Here is a 20,846-nt window from a genome sequence, read left to right on the forward strand (position 1 = left end):
AAACCTAAAACCCATTATAGCATAAAGAATGGGAAAATATCCCCAAGCAGCACTTCAAAACCCTAGCTTGGTACGGCGCCAATGCCTGCGCTTCGCGTTGTACCTACAAAAACAAGATCGACTCTGAACTTAACCTAAAATTCTTTTTTTTTTCAAAGTAACTGAAAAATTAGCAAAAGCAAAGTACCGGATGGTATTGTCTGTGCGCATGCGGATCCAGTAAGGAATCGGCCTGTTTTGCCTCTGCTTCTTAGCCAGCTTCTTCTTAATCATGAATGTCTTGTGCGACGGCTGTTAACAATTTCGTTAAGTTATTAATACAAATAAGGGAAAAGAAATAAACGAACAATCCACACTTCCACACAAAGACAAACACAAATCATGGAGAAGAAACAGAGAGAACGGTCACCATTTTCACTTGAGGAGATTGAGCTGTGGACGAAGCCTCTGGTCTAAACCCTAGAATGGTAAAAGAGGGATTTTGTTTAAATATGAGCACATTATGGTCGTGGGCTGAATTATTTATGGCCCATTTAACTATGGGCCTTTACAAAGACAAAGATCATCATATAATAATAACAAAAAAAATTGGATGAGTTACTCTACTCCGCACGTGGTCGTCACGTGCTCCATTCTTTCCCGCCAAAAGAGCCATCTTCTCCCACACTCCTCAAATCCTCGGCTTCTATTCACAACCCGCGCATTTCCCACACACACAGTCGCAGAAAGAGAGAGAGATGTCTGGTTGGGACGAAGGAGGAGTATACTACAGCGATCAGGCGCAATTCCCCCATGGCGGAGGCGACCAGGCGGACACCGCCAACCGCCACCAAGCGCTCCAGAAATTCAAGGAATTCATAAGAAATTTCCAGCACAAGAGCCAGCCCAACGTCTTCCCATACAGAGAGGCCCTTTTGTCAAACCCCAGATTCCTGCTTGTCGATCTCGCCGACCTCATATCCTACGATCCTGACCAAATCCTTCCCCAATTCCTCCGTCAGAACCCCGCCGACTATCTCCCGCTGGTAAGGCTTACTCATCAACTATCTTCTGCCTCGTCTTTGGATGGTGAAATCGCTTTTAGGTCGTGTATTGCTGTAATTTCACCTGATGCACATATGAATCGGCATTTTGTTTGTGTCAGAGAATTGGAATTTTTATTTGTTTCAAGGATACGTTTATGGATATAAGGCATTCCTGTTTTAATCTAATTAAGGGATATCAGAAATTCAGTATGTCTTACTTGGAAAAGAATTTTCATTAACCAAAGATGAATGTGAAACTTTGATTCCTCTTACTACACAGTAGCATCAACTTTGAGATTGCATCTGCGTATTGTGGACTGACTTATTGAACTCTCTTTTACTGTATGGAAAACAAACCAGTTTGAAAATGCAGCAGCAGAGGTTCTGGCAGGTCTCAGAGCTAGGGTTCAAGGAGAGACTGGAGAAATGGAGGAGCCGGTGCCAGGAGAAGTGCAAGTGCTGTTGAAGTCAGTACAGGATCCTGTATCAATGCGATCACTGGGGGTTAGTTGATCACCTCAAGTTACCTTGTATATAATGTTCATTGTACTCATACTTATCCTGGTAAATATACTTACAGGCGCAGTATATTTCAAAACTAGTAAAGATTTCTGGGATTGTTATAGCTGCCTCAAGGACTAAGGCAAAAGCTACATATGTGACACTGTTATGTAAGAATTGCAAGAATGTGAAGCTTGTTCCGTGTCGTCCAGGGCTTGGTGGAGCAATTGTCCCGCGATCTTGTGATCATGCTCCTCAGGTACTTCTCATACACTTTCTGGGTTTTATTCTTTCAATTAATTTCATGTTAATGTCTTAAACTTTTTTAGCCTGGAGAAGAGCCATGTCCAATTGATCCCTGGCTTGTGGTTCCTGATAAAAGTAAGTATGTGGATCAACAGACACTAAAGTTGCAGGAGAATCCCGAGGTGAGTAATTACTTCTGGAATTAATAATGCTTTATTTCTATGATAGTTCCAGAAGTTTTATTCTTGTCTAACTCACATCTTTTACTCTTGAAATTGAAGGATGTCCCCACTGGAGAGTTGCCAAGGAACATGCTTCTATCTGTAGATCGCCATCTTGTGCAAACAATTGTTCCTGGAACAAGATTGACGATCATGGGGATATACAGTGTCTTTCAAGCTGCTAACTCATCAGCTTCCTAAGGATTTGCAAATATGCTTTAAGTTTTAACTAGCCCGGTCAATTTTTAATCAATTTAATTGAATTGTCTGAGCAGTCATAAAGGAGCAGTAGCAGTAAGGCAGCCCTATATTCGGGTTGTTGGATTAGAGGAAACTTCTGAGGCTAGTTCTCGAGGGCCTACCAACTTCACCAGAGATGAGGTAATGCCTGGGGTTTTCATGGCTCTAAAAAAAATTAAACATCAATCTTGAATGGAAACTATTTTTAACATTGACCATGGTATGGTCTCATGCTAACTCTCTGTACCTCTCTCAGATTGAAGAATTCAAAAAATTTGCATCAGAGGCTAATGCATATGAAGAAATATGCTCCAAGATCGCCCCGTCAATATTTGGCCATGTAGACGTGAAAAAGGCTGTTGCATGCCTTTTGTTTGGAGGTTCAAGAAAGGTATTGTATTAGTTTTTTTTATTACTACTATTAGTTTTACTTTATTTGTTTAATTACTTGAAAAGACTATCTTTGAAATTGCAGGCTTTGCCTGATGGTGTAAGATTAAGAGGTGATATCAATGTGTTGCTCTTGGGGGATCCATCCACTGCCAAGTCGCAGGTTGGTCTAGATTTTTTATTTTTAGTAGTGATACAATTGCATTTCATGCTTAATAATTGTCCTCTTTATGTGCAAACTTACCTATATATGCTGAGATCTAAAGATTAAAAAGTTATCTTCGTTGCTTCAAATAACACCGTAAAATTATTTCTGAGTTTTGTCCTACTCCACTGTAGTTTCTCAAGTTTGTTGAGAAGACTGCTCCAATAGCTGTTTATACTTCTGGAAAAGGCTCATCTGCTGCTGGTCTGACTGCTTCTGTAATTCGAGATAATAGCACTGTAAGTTTGCAGCTCCTAATGTTTATGCAGGGAAATAGATAAATGTCCTCTATACTTTTTATCATAAAAATTGAATCATTTTGTCATCGTTCGGCCTCTTTGATACAGAGGGAGTTTTATCTAGAAGGAGGTGCCATGGTCCTAGCAGATGGGGGAGTTGTTTGCATAGATGAATTTGATAAAATGAGATCAGAAGACAGGTGACATTTGTTTGACTTAGAATCACATACTGCTTTCCTGATTCCACTTACCAGTAGAGGCTCAAACTATTGATCTGTTTAGGGTTGCCATTCATGAAGCTATGGAACAGCAAACTATATCCATTGCTAAAGCTGGAATAACAACGGTACTCAACTCAAGGACCTCTGTGCTTGCTGCAGCCAATCCTCCGTCTGGGCGTTATGATGACCTTAAGGTTAGTTTGTGTCAATTGTTTGTTTATTCTTTCATCATTTCCATTTTAGGGCTTGTGATGTAATTGGAGAAACTAACAGACCTTATTTTTCAGACCGCACAAGACAACATTGATTTACAGACAACAATTCTTTCAAGATTTGATTTGATTTTTATCGTAAAAGATATCAGAATGTATGCCCAAGACAAGGTACAAAGTTACTGATTGACTTAGCATATTTCCCACATCCTGTTCAACTTGAAAAAAAAATCATACATCAAATATATATGCTCCTATATGTGATTTCTGATATACATAATTAAATGGATGGTACTTTAAAATATTTTTACAGAATAGTAAAGACGGATTGTTACTAAGAATGTTAAACCAGAGGTCAGTCTGACAAAGTTAAATGATAGTATAATGCAAAACTTCAACAGATGTTATACATTTGCAGAATATTGCCAGCCACATTATCAAAATTCATGCATCAGCTGATGGAACCATGAGCGACACAAGGACTTCCAAAGAAGACAATTGGCTGAAAAGGTTTGAATCAAGATCATTTGTAATTTGTATCTATCTTGATGGTTTATTTAACTGATATTCATCATCTGGAGTTAATAAATTTCTGAAACAGGTATATAAACTATTGTCGGACTGAATGTCGTCCTCGCCTATCAGAGTCTGCAGCATCCAGATTGCAAGAGAGCTATGTGAAAATCAGACAGGTAGATGACACACTGGTCTTAAATCTTAAAAGATGCAATCATATTCTATTGTGACTGGTTTTGGGCCACTTTTATGTACTTTGATGGCTCGTGACTGGTTTTGGGCCACTTTTATTGTACTTTGATGGTTCTGCAAATGGTACAAACTATGTTATATAAGTTTCTCTTTCTGCACTTTTTTGTTGCAGGATATGAGAAAGCAAGCAAATGAAACTGGTGAGGCTGCTGTTATTCCAATTACAGTAAGGCAGTTGGAAGCTATAGTGAGGTTAAGTGAAGCACTTGCCAAAATGACTCTGTAAGTTGACTCTCTAATTCATGCTTCACTTTAATCTGTATAATCGTAATCTGTAGTTGCAAAGATGATACCAAGTATACAAAGATGATAATATCAATGTTTGCTATAGATGTACTTGGTGGTATTGCAAATTGCCAGAGTATTGTATGCATGTACACATTTGATATTTGGAGTAGAATTAAAACAGCCATTACTGAATCTTCTCTCTGACGCTTAGGTCTCACGTTGCAAATGACAACCATGTCCTAGAAGCCATCAGGCTTTTCAACAACTCTACGATGGATGCTGCACGTTCTGGGTTAAATCAGCATATAAACCTTACTCCTGAGATGGCAAATGAGATAAAGGTAAGATACAATTTGCCTTGCCTTAATTCAAATGCATCTTCAACTACACTTTTCTAACTCTTTTAAAAATCGCAGCAAGCGGAAACCCAGATCAAGAGACGGATGGGAATTGGAAGCCATATATCAGAGAGGCGGTTGATTGATGAGCTTTCTAGAATGGGCTTGAATGAATCCATTGTAGGGTCAAAAGCCTTTATACTACTTACAATAAGTTTAGTAATCGACATGTGATATATCTGACATCTCCTTGAACCTGGTGTGGTGTGCGTGCGTGCGTGCGTGTTTGTTACAGGTTAGAAGAGCGCTGCTGATTATGCATCAAAGAGAAGAAGTAGAATACAAACGAGAAAGACGAATGATTGCCCGTAAAGCTTGAAGTCATAGCAAGGTAGAGCTCCCGCAGCTCAATCTCCATTGTAGAAGAATGTTTGTTGTAAGATGCAGAGAAAGAGTGCCTCATCAGGAGAGATATCTTTGTCAATTTATAATTTGAGCACTGTATATTTACAACTAATTATATCGATGCGGTTTACTACTTCCACAAGGGTTTTAATCTTAATGCTCTAGTTATATCTGTTGGGAATGTTCTCCTTTAAGGAGTCAAAAGTTGCGGCCAACCTTCAACTACATTTGCCATTCTATCATACTCATTTATCTCATTAATGGCCTTAAATGATTTCATACTCTAAATCTTCAAGTAGTTGGCTGCATTTGCCTATAAATAGGCTTCCTCTTCGTTGCAAATGTGCAACCCCAGCAGCACAACATACGCCACTCACACCAAATACATAACTCTTCCTCCAATTATATTTTCTCTCTACATTCTCTGCTTCTTGTTTGGATATATTATATCCGTAGAGAATTTGTGGGCTACTTGTTTTGTTAGTCTGGAGAAAATATTTTGTACTCCCGTCAATATTTTAGTGGAATTTTTTGGCTCTCTCTGGTGGTTTTTTACCTCCATTTACGGAGGGTTTTTCCACCTAAAAATATTAGTGTCATTTTTACTATATTTATTAATTTCTCATTATCTTTAGTTGAATATATCACGCTTCCGCACTCTGTACCCTTAAAATATCAAATGATTCAAATTTTATCCTTGATAGATCTATGCATCTGGCATAAGATCGATAGCAAAATAGTACTAATAAAATAACGATAAAGTAGCGTAGCGGGATTTGTCGGATTCCGTCAAAGGCGGGTTCGGTACATCTGGCATAAGATCGATATCAACGGGTCGTAACGTAGTTGACAGCGCGGAACTGTGGTGACCTTGATGTGTCATTTTTACTATCTTTATTAATTTCTCATTATCTTTGGTTGAATTTATCACGCTTCCGCACTTTGTACCCCTACAAATTGGCACCAGAGCCACGATAGTTCAACCGGGATATTTTTTCTAAATATGTCGACGAAATTCGACATTGATTAATTTGATGGTAAAATTAGTTTTGCTATCTGGCGAGTCCAGATGCTGGTTGTTCTTACCCAGAATGGCCTTAAGAAGGTTCTATCCGGCAAAATGATGAAGCCAGCCACTACTACGGAGGAGCAATGGGAGGGGATGGATGAAAAGGCGTTGCCCACAATCCAATTATGTATGTCCCGTGAGGTGCTTCGTGAAGTCATCAATGAGAAAAATGCTGCAGGCATATGGACTAAACTCGAGTCTTTATACATGACCAAAAGTCTTGCAAATATCCGATTAAAGGAGCGACTCTTTACACTCCGTATGTCTGAAGGTACTCTCATTCAATCTCATCTTGATGAATTCAATTCCATCATAATTAATTTGGAAACTTTGGATGTCGAAGTTGATGATGAGGATAAAGCCATACTACTTATTGTTTCTTTGCCACCCTCATATCGACATTTCAAAGAAATTATGCTTTACGGTAATTGTATTACCTTGAGCTTTGATGATGTCAAATCTAATCTACTGTCCAAAGAAAAATTTGACACCCAAATACATTCTGAAAGTTCGGGTGAGGGACTATTAGTTAGGGGCACGAAATCTCTGAGTGCTATAAATTGAAAAATAAGCAAAACAGAGAAGAAAAGGGTAAGCAACCCGAAAAATCTGCCGAAGCTAGTTTTGCAGAAACCGAATCTGATGAGGACTGTTTTATTGCTTCTGATATTGATCTAAGGTCTAAAAATGACTGGGTTCTTGATTTTGGTTGTACATATCACATGTCTCCTAATAGAGATTGGTTTACCACCTATGAATCATTTAATGGTGGTCTTGTCTTAATGGGCAACGATGCTCAATGCAAAGTTGTGGGCAAAGGTACAATTAAAATCAAGACACACAATGGAGTTGTTAAAACTTTGACCGGTGTCAGACATGTCCCTGATTTGAAACTGAATCTCATTTCTTTAGGCACTCTTGAATTTCAAGGGTGTAGATACTCAGCTGAAGGTGGAGTTCTAAAAGTGTCCAAAGGATCTCTTGTGTTACTAAAGGAAATTCGATCTGGTAGTTTGTATTTGTTGTAGGGTTCAACTGTTACAGGTTCTGCAGCCGTCGCCTCATCCAACAAAGACGACACCAAGTTGTGGCATTTGAGATTGGGCCACATGAGTGAGAAGGGAATCCAAATTCTCATGAAGAATGGCTATCTTGGTAACCATTGTACTGGCAAGGTAGATTTCTGCGATCATTGCATTTTTGGTAAGCGGAAAAAGGTTAGTTTTCCAAAAGCCATCACAGGATCAAAGGTACTTTGGATTACATCCATTCAAATCTTTGGGGTCCATCGAGAGTTCCCTCCAAAGGTAAATGTCACTATATGTTGACATTTATTGATGATTTCTCACGTAAGCTCTGGGTCTATTTTCTCAAGCAAAAGAATGATGCATTTTTCACTTTTAAAGAGTGGAAATTATTGATTGAGAACCAGTCTGGCAAGAAAATCAAGAGGCTAAGGACAGACAATGGCCTCGAGTTTTGTTCAAATGGGTTCAATGATTTCTGCAAGAAAGAAGGTATTGCCAGACATTTCACCATTCCAGGAACTCCACAACAGAATGGAGTTGCGGAAAGGACGAATAGAACCATCTTGGAGAAAGTTCGTTGCATGCTCTCCCATTCTACTTTGGGGAAAGAATTTTGGGCGGAAGCAGGTTCAACAGCCTGCTACTTGATAAACCGCTCACCAAATCGATCACTCGACTGCAAAATTCCAGAAGAAGTTTAGTCAGGTAACCCTGTTGATTATTCTAATTTTAGAATATTTGGTTGCCCTTCTTATTCTCATGTGAACGAGAGAAAATTGGAACCTCGTGCTAAGAAATGCATTTTTATAGGTTATGGCTTAGGGGTTAAAGGTTATCGTTTGTATGACCCTGAGTCTCACAAAATATTTCATAGTCGAAATGTAACCTTTAATGAAAATGCTATGCTATCTTCCGGGAAAGATATTGTTGTTCCTTCCACTGATACATGTGATCAGGAGGATGTTCAAGAGAAGGTGGAGTTTGAGACTGAAGCTCCCATTCAGGAAGCAAATGTCCCTAATTCTTCCACTACTCAAGAAGATGAAGTCACTGTTGACCAAAGGAGTCCACAACAACATCCACCTCAACGTCGAGGTTTACCACAGCCGTGGTCTATGGCTCAAGAACTTCCACCACAAAGACCCAGAAAGCCGACGCAAAGACTGATCGCAGAATCTGCCAACATTGCTTATGCATTAACTGTTGCACATGAGATGGGTGAAGACAGTGAACCCAAGAATTATTCTGAAGCTATCTCTAGTGACAACTCATCAAAGTGGACTGCTGCTATGCAAGAAGAAATCGAGAGTCTTCTAAAAAATAAAACATGAGATTTGGTGAAGTTGCCAGAAGGCAAACGAGTCATCAGTTGCAAGTGGATCTTTAAGAGAAAAGAAGGCATCCCCGGTGTTGAGAATGCAAGGTACAAAGCAAGATTTGTTGTAAGAGGTTTTGATCAACAGGAAGGTTTCGACTTTAACGAAGTATTTTCTCTTGTTGTTCGTCATTCTTCAATTCGTGTATTACTTGCTCTAGTTGCCTTGTGTGATTTGGAGCTAGAACAGTTAGATGTGAAAACATCTTTTCTTTATGGTAATCTTGAGGAAAAGATTTATATCCAGCAGCCGGAGGGGTTCGTTGTTCCTGGAAAGAAGAACCATGTATGTCGTTTGAAGAAATCTCTTTATGGTCTGAAGTAATCACCAAGACAATGGTATAAGAGGTTTGATTCCTTTATGACTGGACATGGCTACTCGAGAAGTAGTTATGATAATTGCGTTTATTTTCAAAGGACATCTGATGAGTCATTTATATACTTGTTATTATATGTTGACGATATGTTAATTGCTGCAAGAGATAAAACTCTTATTGACAAATTAAAGGTGCAGCTCAACAATGAATTTGATGTGAAAGATCTAGGTCTTGCCAAGAAGATTCTTGGAATGGATATTAACAGAGATCGTCAAGCTGGAAAACTTTTTCTATCACAGGAAAAGTATGTTATGAAGATGCTTGACAGATTTGGAATGTGATATTGCAAAGCTGTTAATACTCCACTTGCAGCCCACTTCAAGTTGTCATCAGATCAGTGTCCACAGTCCGAAGAGGACCAAAGGCACATGTTACATGTCCCGTATTCTAACGCAGTCGGAAGCCTTATGTACACAATGGTTTGTACTAGGCCAGATTTGGCTTATGCTGTTAGCATTGTTAGCAGATTCATGCACAATCCTGGCAAACAACATTGGGAAGCTGTCAAATGGATCCTTCGTTACTTGAAGGGTTCTCCTGATATTGGTTTGGTATTTGACAGACATAAGTCTGATCTAGGAGGCGTAGCTGGTTATGTTGGCGCCGACTATGGTGGTGATTTAGATCGGAGAAGGTCACTTTCAGCCTATATCTTTACACTCTGCGGCTCTGCTATCAGTTGGTATTCATCACTTCAAGTTGTTGCAGCTTTATCCACCACTGAAGCAGAATATATTGCTGCCACTGAAGGAGTGAAAGAGGCTATCTGGCTCCGAGGCTTGGTTACTGAACTTGGTCTACAACAAGACATTCTTGTTGTGTTCTACTGACTCAACTTATTTTAACACAAGTGATACCCGCAAGTGAATGGAGCTAGTGTAGCAATTAGCAAGCAAGAGTATCGTATCCCACAGAGACAAAATTGTACCAACTTAACTACCACGAACAAATATTAACTACTATCTACACAATCGGGAAAAGTTTGGTTTGTTCTAATACTATTAAAAACATATAAAAAGCAAATAAACAAGTGAAAACAAGTAAACACAAAGTGATAAGATAATATGGAGAAAATTGTAGAACTCAAGGATCCGATGCATAATTCCAAGCTCTTATCAAATCAAATTGTCTTACCTTTTGATGTCTCTAGAGTTACTAAATCGACCACAATTATAGATTAAACCAACCCCCCCCAGGTGAGAAACCTGTAGATTAGGTATTAGGTTGAAGTCCCCTTCTAATCCTAAACCCCTAACTCCAAAAGCTCGATAAGATCAACGACCTCGCTCAACACCTCAACTCTCCCGAGTTCTATTGTATTAAGGTGTGAATTATTCTTCTTTCCAGATTAATTATTTCATCTCCCGATTAATCTAATTAATCCTACACAATCAAATGGTGATCAAATATTGAAAGGAATACACCCAAGAATAATCAAACAACTACAAGAACAAGGTAAGAACAAAATCAATTGGATAAAAACTATGAAATTGGCGCATCACCACAGAGAATTCTACAAGAAATGTTTAGTTACTCATGTTCTTCACAAAAACCATGTTTGAAACAAAAGATTCTATGAAATACATGGAGAAAAGATTAAGATACTCATGAGAGAATAAATCTACGGAATGACAACTTCAATCTTCCGATTAGAAGTCTTCAATCTTCAATTCTCTCTTTCAAAGTGTTCTTCGGGGTGTGTGTGAGTGTTGGAGGCGGTAGGTGTAGAATGAATTTCGTAGACTGGAACCCTAGCCTTTTCTTCTGATCTTTTTCGTCAAAAAATCATGTTTCGGCTGACAAAGCGCGTCAAATCGAAGTACCCGGCCGGGTAGGATATTTGTGCTGAAAATCCACCCGGCCGGGTGGTCAATTTAGGCCCCTCTCTGACTCTTTCACACTGAATATGTGATACCCGGCCAGGTGTATTTTCTGTGCTGTTAATTCACCCGCCCGGGTGATGCTCTTTTCTTCCTTACTGCTCCATTCAGCCGCATTTTTACTCCTTTTCCATCAATTTTTCCTAACGCTCAACAAACACATAAAACTCGAAATATAGAATAATTGGCTGGACAAAGACAATTTTGAGTGATAAACTCGGCATTTAGCACTTTAACAGACCAATTACACCGATAAAAACATGAGTTTATCAACTCCCCTAAACTTGAAACCTTATTTGTCCTCAAATAAGAAGAAGAAGATCACAGAAAAAATAAACTTATACAAGAGGTGAAATTGGGCTTTGCTTCAAATATAGATTTTAAAAGACAATGGCATGGAATATACAAAATCTATCAAACATTACACTGAGCTACTGTCTCGTATATCACTTGGTTTCAATGCCCTCACAGGTTCATGAAGTGTAATTTTTTAATGCTTCACTCACTCTCAAGTGTATTGAGGTTCAATAATAATCACTCAAATCAAAATACAAGTAGTGTTTACCATAGGATTGCTCAAAATCAAACATCTCCTCTACTAGAATGTGAAAGTGAATCTAAAATCAGAAAGGACTTTATTAAGGTTGTAATGTGGCTCTTTGGATGATAGAGAATATTTAGGCTAAAGTGGTTGAAAAGAATACGAAGCGCAAGTACCCACATATTACGATTCCCAAAAAACACCATTTCCAATACAAATCTCAGATAAGTACGACTTTGTCGAACTTTTTCCTCCCATCCGGTCCCCACTTATTTAGAAACCCAACCAAAAATTCTTCTAGACTTCGTCTAGCTTTTTTTTCTTTACACACACACACACACGCAGACACACACCCACACACACACATCGGATTGCGTGATACATTCGGCAAACGAGCTAACCCTGACACATAGCCTCTCATGGCTCGAAGACTAGCCCTGACACCCGCAGCCGCGCACCAGCCTGTGAGCAAGCCCCTCCTCAGGCTCGTTCTCTAGCCCCCCGTTCGACGGGGCCGAGGTAGCCGGGGTCGGGACCGTAAATTCTCGCCATCAAGTGGGTCGGGGTCTGCAAGCTTGCCAAGCCCAAAGGCCCACAGGGGAAATTAATCCCAAGTTGCGCCATCCAGGATTCGAACTCATGACCTCATGGATGGGCGGTATCCTTGCCTCTCTTCTCAACCAGTTGAGCTAGGAGGCTTGGATTACCTCCACAATTTATTTATTTATTTTTTCTCTGGACTTATACCTCCATTATTTTTTTTACAACGCCCCATATGTGCTTTCAAGTTTGTAGGCTTATCACTTTTGAGAGTGATTTAACATTTAATTAACAATCGACACTTTTTAGGCTAGGAAGGCTAACTAGAGATTAAGGCAAAAAAATATACACTTGTGAAGGGAAAAACAAAGAATGCCTAACGTCATCTCCTAAATTCACATTCACTATGTAGACTTAATATGATTAGGAGCAAGTTCTGGAAACAACAACAAGAAATCATCACAAGCGCCCGAAAATAAACACCTCACAGTATGAATAAGTATATGATCATATTATCCCCATATTCAAGTCCCATAGGAGGGACGTACACAAATCAAATAAAAATTAAAAAAAAAACAAAATAAAAATAGTTCACAATCATCAACCATTCTAGAAGTTTATCATCAACAAAGATAGTTGGGAGGGAGAGCATCACCAGTCCACGTCAGACCCCCCCTCCCCAAACTTATTCAATGCGAAAGAATGAATAAGTTTGAAGAAAAGTGGATGGTGTGGATTACCTCTACTTGGATGGTGGTGGAAACCTTGCATAGTAAGCCCTGTAGAAAGCATGCGCCTCGGTCCATCTAGCATCGCCCTAAGCCTGCAGGTGCTGAATCTGCGTCTCGCAGGACTCTAGTCGGGACTCTTGCTGGGCCATCCATATCTGGTTTTCCTCTCGCCATTTCTGCATGTACTCCCACTGGTTGGCCTGCCGAGCTACAGGCTTTGGACCCCGGCAGCTATTTCTGACAGTCGGTTGTCCCTTGAAGGTCGGCCAACTGGACGTCTTCTCTTCGGCTGGCTGCTCTCCTCCGCCTCATGCTCCGTAGCCTCCTCTTCTTCCTCGTCTTCCCTGTTCGGTGCAGCATCCTGGATGGGTAGAGGCGGAATGGGAATCTCGGGCCACTGGATGTGTAATAGCCGAGACTTAGATTCTCGAGAGTTATGAAATAAAATGCTAGAATTGTATTTAATAATGAATGAGTTTTTTATTTCTCGAATAAGAGTATAAATACAATTTCCGTTTTTTTCAAAGCTACAGATTTCAACAGAAGCAATGCTCGTTTATTCGTAGATGAATAAAGAACGATATACTACTTTCAAGGCTATTGTCTTAGCTTACAAGAATGATAATAAATAAAATTAGTCTATTACAACTTGGGAGTGTAGATGAGGGCCGAGCCAAAGGAACCAGCGACTAAGACCGTGAGCCGGCCTAAAGGCTGTACCAACACAGCAACCGGAGCCTGCCATGTGAAAGCACATTAGCAAGACAAGGCAATTAGATAAGCCAAACCAAATGAGAATGGGAGGCATTACCATGTTGATGGGAGAACCGAAAACTCACCAAATTAGGCAAGGCTGAAGGCTGCCGCAACCAGAGATGGCCCGCCCTTCCAGCAGGTTGTCCAGCAAGTACACTGCGCAGCGGCAGGTGCATCCCACCTAGCTCACCAGCCCTGCCCAACAACTGCAAGACTATTTTGGCAGCTCATCAGACAGTATTACACACCTGCAAATCAGTTGAAGGTGTTGCAAAATAAAGGAGAGGGGAGGGATCTCTGCAGTGGGGTACAATGGAGGGAACGACACCATTTAATGCACGAGTACACCTTGGTGCTGCCCTCACAAGGCCAGCCAACACAGGAGCAGCCTTAAGCCCTTTTTCCAGCCACACAACCAGCTTTTGCAAGCTTTCAGTTACAAGAAAACCTGTATATATATGTGTGCCTCCACCCCAAATACCACTCCTTCACTTCAACCTTTCAGATAACCACCGAGGGAGAGAGTAAGCTTTGTAAAAGGGGCTGTGAACAAGCAAGAACAACTTCTTTCCTTTTGGCCTTTCACCACAACAGGTAAACCACCACAACTCTCCTTATCACATCCTTTCCTCCATGAGAACACACACACAATCATGTTATCAACATCATTTCATCCTTAGGACACCATAACAGTAAGCAACATGAATTAGCGACGGCAGCCAGCAACTATCAGAACCAATAGAGTTTGTGTTCAAATGTCTTTAGTGTTATTTGAACTATAACGTAAGGATTTGCAGTTTAAACTCTAGTTCGAGCCTCTTAACCGAATCACAATAATCTGCCTAATGCTAAATCGTGTAATCGGAACCGGTGTCGCCTAAGGAAGTCGTAAATTAGCTAAGTAAGGAGACTTAGCTTTAGGGACAAGGATCTGCCCGGAGACCACCGACGACGGCAAGGCCGCGAAGGCAGCCACGGAAGCTCCTGGTGCGAAGGCGGCACCGCTCTGACAAGCTTCATGAACGCCGGGTGAAGCCGTGTCCATGGAGGAAGGAAGTGAGGCGATGCCTCGGCTCTTTCTCCGGCGGCGCAAGACCAGCGACGAAAGGAACGGCTACGGAGGCTGGAGCGACTGAAGGAGGCTGTCTGACCGAGCAGAGAACAGCGTCAGTCACCACTAAAAGGTTCACTCCGAGCGCGAGGTCGCCGGAGAAGACGAGGGAGGTGTGTGCTGACCGAAAAAGAGAGAGAGATGTACGAAGGCCGAGACTTCTGGTAGACTCCGGGACGCTGAAGAGCTGGAGCCGTCGACGCTCCGACGTCCGTGAGGAGTGGCGATTTCGTCAAGGAAGGAGGACGAGGAGGGGGCGAGCTCCGACGGTGCAGAGAGAGCGCCGACCGGAGTAGTGATACGCCGAGAAAGAGACGCCGAGAGGTTTCGTCGGTGACGTTCCGGCGAGCCGAGGGAGCGACGGATTTCGATTTGGAGACTTCTAATATAGGGATTTCCTCTTCATGTTTTGGGATGTGAGAAATTGAATTGGGAGAATTCTTTTGAGAAGGAGGCCGACGGTGGAAGGGAGTATTTTCTTTATTTGGGCAATGCCCATTTAATTTGGAGTGGGCTTGTTAAATAAAAGAGGGAACATCATTTTTGGTCCACGGACTTTGCCAAAGTATCATTTTAGGTCCGTGAACTTTGAAAATATCATTTTAGGTCTATGAACTTTGAGTTAGTGTCATTTGAGGTACTTTTTACTATTTCCAAGTTTTTTTGGACAAAAATACCCTCAATACCTTAAAGTGTATATATTTTTAATAAATTTATCATATACTCATATTTTTTTATAAATATCTTTACAATATATTTTTGACAAATTTTCTAAATATAATTTGACCTTAAATATTATCACTTAATTTTGTGACATGCAAGTAAAATTGCTTCTTCAATTTTTTATATTAATTTTTTTTTAAATTGAATAAAGAACTTTCTTTAATAATAAAAAATTCAATAAAGATCTTTTTATAAATATCTTTACAATATATTTTTGACAAATTTTCTAAATATAATTTGACCTTAAATATTATCACTTAATTTTGTGACATGCAAGTAAAATTGCTTCTTCAATTTTTTATATTAATTTTTTTTAAATTGAATAAAGAACTTTCTTTAATAATAAAAAATTGAATAAAGATCTTTTTATAAATATCTTTACAATATATTTTGACAAATTTTCTAAATATAATTTGACCTTCAATATTATCATTTAATTTTGTGACATGCAAGAAAAGATCTTTATTCAATTTTTTATTATTAAAGAAAAGTTCTTTATTCAATTTAAAAAAAAATTAATATAAAAAATTGAGAAGCAATTTTACTTGCATGTCATAAAATTAAGTGATAATATTTAAGGTCAAATTATATTAGAAAATTTGTCAAAAATATATTGTAAAGATATTTATAAAAAATTATGAGTATATGATAAATTTATTAAAAATATATATACTTTAAGTTATTGAGGGTATTTTCGTCCAAAAAAACTTGGAAATAGTAAAAAGTACCTCAAATGATACTAACTCAAAGTTCACGGACCTAAAGTGATATTTTCAAAGTTCACGGACCTAAAATGATACTTTGGCAAAGTTCGTGGACCAAAAATGATGTTCCCTCTAAATAAAAAGAATTTGGGCCACCACCCATTTCTTTTAAGTTGGGCAATCAGAAATTATTACACATTTGGGACTTGCCATTAATAATTTGATCTGGGCCGTATTTCTTTAATTATTTCGGTGGGCCACAACTCAAAATAAATTCGGGTTTAAAGAAGAGAATTAATTCCTAAGCCACGGGAGGAAGAAACTACTAAGCCGTGTTGAATTAGTACCCAGAAAATAAATAGATGAGAATTTAATTAGTCACATAAAGTATTTTAAAATACATAAGATAAATCGGGAATTTAGTGTACGCGCACAGTTCGGCCAGATTCCGCATAAATTAAATCGCCGATTTAATTAATGAGTTTAGCTTTCTAAATTTAGAAAGAAAAGAAATAATAAGCACACGCTTAGGCATGCATTCATGCAAGATGGATAATTATTTAAAGCCTAATTTAAGTATACTAAATTTTGTAAAGGAACGTCGTCGCTCGACGCATAATCTCAGGACAGGGAAGCACCCTTTTTGCAAGAGTTTAAGCAATTGAGATGGGCTTCTTTCTCTTCCTTCTTTTAAAGCGTGTTTTATGTGAAAACATGATTTTTTGAATGAGTTGTCATGCCATGTTTTGTTTTGTGGTTGCCTATCTGCTAAATCAAATTCGGGTCCCGGTAGGTCAGTAAATCCTACTCGGACTAGTGTACACATAGGGACCGTGAGCTAGCGCTAGGTTGGCCGGTTCGTGGGTCGTGAGCTAGCGCCAGGTTGGCCGGCCCAGTGGTCGTGGAATGTGGCCACATTCCCGATTCACGCAGCTGATATGGCATATCATCAAAAGTTTAAATGACTGCAGTCTATTTTCAGAAAGAAATAACGGATTTTAGTGACCGAGACTTGTTTCAGAAAAACCCTGCGTTCACTCAGCTTGGCTGACAACTAAAAAAAAAACAGTTTTCGGCATGAGCCCACTGAGTGCATCAAGTACTCAGCCCTGCATTTTGTTTTTCCTAATGTGCAGGTTGATTGTTGTCGAAGCCGAGGAGGTGTTGGGACAGAAGACTAAATAAGCAGAAGGATAGCTGGTGTAGTATGTCTTCATACATATTACATCTATCTTGGTACTCTTCCGTTGCGCAAATTTTAGAACTTGCTTTTAGCAAAGACAATTGTTCCATAAATACTCTGATTCAGTATGTTTGTACCCTCAACACATTTCAGACAATGTTTTCCTTTGATCTAAGCATCATATGATGAGTTGAGACAGCTTCAGTAAGTTTTAGTCGCGATATAGCTACACTTTCTTTGACTAGGGAGATGTGGTCGTGACAGGATGTAGTGTGGGGCCACATACATTGGGTTCTAACCAGCCTCACCCTCCAACGGCAGTGAGTTGGGAGACGGGAAACCTAAAGAACGTCTTCTCGTCTAGAATGAAGTACCCAACACCCCTACTATCCATCGTGATTATCCCCGACTTCTTCAGGATGTCCCAGTCGATCGCCCTGCTGCCCATGTCTGGGACCCGATCCTCGACACTAATTTGGTAGTGGTAGGCCAAGGCAGTGACCACACCTCCGCAACAAAGCTTGCCACTCTTTTTCCTAGCATGTCTCTCTAAATGTTTGATCATGAAGTAGCCAGTGTTGATCCTCCGATGGGCCAACATTCCCCACAGTATAAAGAGTATTTTGGAATAAATGTTACCCAATTCCTTGTGTGCGAACGGGTAGCAGACCAAAGCCCTGGCCATGTACTTCAACACTAGATTCCGAATGGAATTGATCTTGGCGCGGGAGGGATTGAAAGCAGGTCCCTGGCTCGAAGTGGCTTCGTCTAGTGTAATCCTTCCCCATAAGTCATTTCTGCTGTAATCTGCGGGCTCATCAATGCAGGCCTCTTCATCTTCACCTAGCAGTCGGAAGATGGCATTGAACTCAGACAGGGAGAAAATGTGCTCCACATTAGCTAATCGGAAGGTAATAGATACCAACTCCTTGTTTTTCATAGTTAACTTGCAGGGTGGATAGGAGTTCTAAGGTCAAGACTTTGTAGGATGGGTATTGCTGAACAAAGGTGAACGTCAGGTGTCCTGCTTCGACGAGCCCTTCCCAAGCTACCTGGATGCATATCATTTATCAGGCAGCTTTGAGGGTACCGAGAGGGCATGCTATCAAGAGGAGCAAGGGCTACCCACCTTGCCTTCTCTTCCTTGCCTCTTAAAGTCATGTTCACAGTCTGTGGGTTAGCGAGGTTGGCCATGTCAGATTGTACCTGAAATACACCACAACAAACAGCCAACTCCCCCAAACTTTAGTCCATAACCAAGGATTTATAAATGTAGGCAAGATAAGGTGAAATTAGGAAGATAAACTCAATTCCTAAAATCAAAGGCACTAGCACCAAGCAAAGCATATAAGGCAAACAAACATGTTAGATTTTAGAAAGATAGACTCAATTTCTAAAACCCATATAACACAATTCAACCAAATTAGGGAGATAGACTCGATTCCTATGCCCATTCCTCACACAATCATCAAAGGGAGATAGACACAATCCATAAAGCTCACAAAATCCAACACTATCATATCCAAAGAGTAGCAAGTTTCATACCCAACATCAAGCATCCACTCTAAGCAATTAACAATGTAGTCCCAAAACTCAACAATTCATAGACAAAAGCTACATTCACTAGCAACATTCATCAATTACCACCATGTATCAACACCTCAAGTACAAGACAATCACCAATTCAACTCATAGATGCAACAAACTTCATACCCATTACAAAATACAACTAGAAATCCATGGAGAGTGAAGATTGGAGGGGGAAACATACCTTTGGTGTTTAGAGTTAATGAAATTTCGAAAATTTGCTTCCTCTTTGAGTTCTTGAGCAAAGCCCCCCAAACTAATCGGTGAAACTCTTCTAAATCACAAGTAAAAGTGATGGGCGGAGTGTATTTGAGGTGGGTGTGGTGGATTTTGTGTGAAATTGAGAGGAAGAACTCGAATTTTGGGGGGGGGTAGCCGCCGGGTGTAGAAAAAAATGAAGAAGAAGGGAAAAATCGTACCTTATATATTTCTAGGGCTCACGAGACAAGACCCAGCGGGTCGAATTTTTGCACTATAAATTCACCTGGTCGGGTGACACTTTTAGACCCTTCTCTGGAACTCAACAACATCTCGCATTAGACCCGGCCGGGTTGAATTTTTGAACTGTTAATTCACCCGCCCGGGTGCTCTTTTTAAACCACTCTCTGGAATTTCTATTCAGTGTACATTGTACCCGGCCAAGTAGAGTTTTAGAATTGAAAAAAAAAACACCCGGCCGGGTGGAGCTTTCTGGAGGCTTTCTGGCGAAATTTTCATCTTTCCCATTTTCAAATCCCTGGACCAAATTCAATACCAAGCACACCGAAACACCAACTCCAAGTACCAAACATGAAACTACTACTACTAAGAGCTAGAAAATAAAACGATGAACTACGGAGGAAACGCACTAAACAAAAGCACACATGCAAAAGGAAAAAGGGAAAACACGCCAAAAACTATAAAACGCAACCACACACAAAAGCAATAAAATTACCTACTAGGGGTTGCCTCCCCTATAGCGCAACTTTTTACTGTCGTATGCTTGACGCTTCAACAAGCTCATTGGGAGTGTTCCAAGGTGAGCACGAAGACCTCCTCATTTTGCTCATAGCTATGGAATTTCTTTAAGTTTTGGCCATTGGCCCTGAAAATTCTTCCATCATCTCCTTGAAGCTCTATGGCTCCATTATTCATCACCGTTTTCACCTTGAACGGCCCGGACCACTTGAACTTTAGCTTTTTGGGAAAAAGCTTCATTCGTGCATTGAAGAGTATGATGAAATCTCATGGGACGAACTCCCTCTTCTCAATCGTCTTATCATGATAGGTTTTGAGACGCTACTTGTAGATGGAGGAATTCTCAAAGGCCTCATTTCTAAACTCATCGAGAAGGTTGAGGTGGAGTTGTCTCTCCTTCCCCGCCTTGTAGTAGTCGGAATTGAATTGATTCACCGCCCAATAAGACTTATGCTCTAGCTCCATGGGAAGATGGCAAGATTTGCCAAACACCAATTGATATGGTGACATGCCAATCGGCGTCTTGTACGCCGTCCTATATGCCCAAAGAGCATCATCAAGCTTCATCGACTAATCCTTCCTATTGGCATTCACCGTCTTCTCAAGTATTCTTTTGATTTCTCTATTGGCCAACTCCGTTTGGCCATTTGCTTGAGGGTGATAGAGGGTGGTGATTCGGTGCTTGACACCAAATTTTTGCAACATGAGCTCGAGCCACCTATTCTTGAAGTATGACCCCCCATCACTAATCAACGCTCTTGGAGCCCCAAACCTTGTGAAGATATTTTTCTGAACAAAGCTAATCACGACCTTGGAGGAGTTGGCGTGGGTGGGGATAGCCTCTACCCACCTCGAGACGTAGTCAATCGCCAACAGTATGTATTGATGCCCGGATGAAGGTGGAAAGGGACCCATGAAATCGATCCCCCATACATAAAAAACCTCCACCTCCACAATAGTAGTCAAGGGCATTTCTTTCTTCTTCGAAACTCCCTCGGTCCTTTGGCACTCATTACAATGGAGTACAAAGGCTTGATAATGTTTA

At 40.3% G+C, this 20,846-nt stretch overlaps 1 protein-coding gene and 2 long non-coding RNA genes across 3 annotated transcripts; 1 reads left to right on the forward strand and 2 right to left on the reverse strand.

Moving 5' to 3' along the window:
• Nucleotides 1–183: 183 nt before the first annotated feature.
• Nucleotides 184–500, reverse strand: LOC121802971. Its single transcript, XR_006050883.1, has 2 exons — nucleotides 410–500; nucleotides 184–291 (listed from the first exon to the last, which is right to left on the reverse strand). It is a non-coding gene; the product is annotated as an uncharacterized LOC121802971 (long non-coding RNA).
• Nucleotides 501–673: 173 nt separating this feature from the next.
• Nucleotides 674–5,412, forward strand: LOC121805859 (DNA replication licensing factor MCM5-like). The gene is made up of 18 exons (XM_042205885.1): nucleotides 674–1,025; nucleotides 1,386–1,529; nucleotides 1,606–1,785; nucleotides 1,856–1,954; nucleotides 2,054–2,184; nucleotides 2,263–2,374; nucleotides 2,490–2,624; nucleotides 2,709–2,786; nucleotides 2,963–3,067; nucleotides 3,176–3,267; nucleotides 3,350–3,482; nucleotides 3,576–3,671; nucleotides 3,919–4,010; nucleotides 4,102–4,192; nucleotides 4,381–4,490; nucleotides 4,708–4,837; nucleotides 4,913–5,014; nucleotides 5,130–5,412. Exons 1-18 carry the CDS (start codon nucleotides 738–740, stop codon nucleotides 5,211–5,213), a joined length of 2,202 nt encoding a protein of 733 aa, XP_042061819.1. The 5' UTR covers nucleotides 674–737; the 3' UTR covers nucleotides 5,214–5,412.
• A 7,828-nt stretch (nucleotides 5,413–13,240) lies between these two features.
• LOC121802245 lies at nucleotides 13,241–15,120 on the reverse strand. Its single transcript, XR_006050751.1, has 2 exons — nucleotides 13,620–15,120; nucleotides 13,241–13,518 (listed from the first exon to the last, which is right to left on the reverse strand). It is a non-coding gene; the product is annotated as an uncharacterized LOC121802245 (long non-coding RNA).
• Between the last annotated feature and the right edge of the window lie 5,726 nt (nucleotides 15,121–20,846).

The sequence above is a fragment of the Salvia splendens genome, chromosome 5, assembly GCF_004379255.2.
Source record: "Salvia splendens isolate huo1 chromosome 5, SspV2, whole genome shotgun sequence".
Lineage (NCBI taxonomy): Eukaryota > Viridiplantae > Streptophyta > Magnoliopsida > Lamiales > Lamiaceae > Salvia > Salvia splendens.

Excerpts from the sequence above, each read along its gene's own strand:
- LOC121805859 (XM_042205885.1), top strand. The coding sequence starts at position 738 with ATGTCTGGTTGGGACGAAGGAGGAGTATACTACAGCGATCAGGCGCAA. Across the intron at positions 1,026-1,385 it reads CCGCCGACTATCTCCCGCTG|TTTGAAAATGCAGCAGCAGA; the intron begins GTAAGGCTTACT and ends AAAACAAACCAG. Across the intron at positions 3,268-3,349 it reads AAAATGAGATCAGAAGACAG|GGTTGCCATTCATGAAGCTA; the intron begins GTGACATTTGTT and ends TGATCTGTTTAG.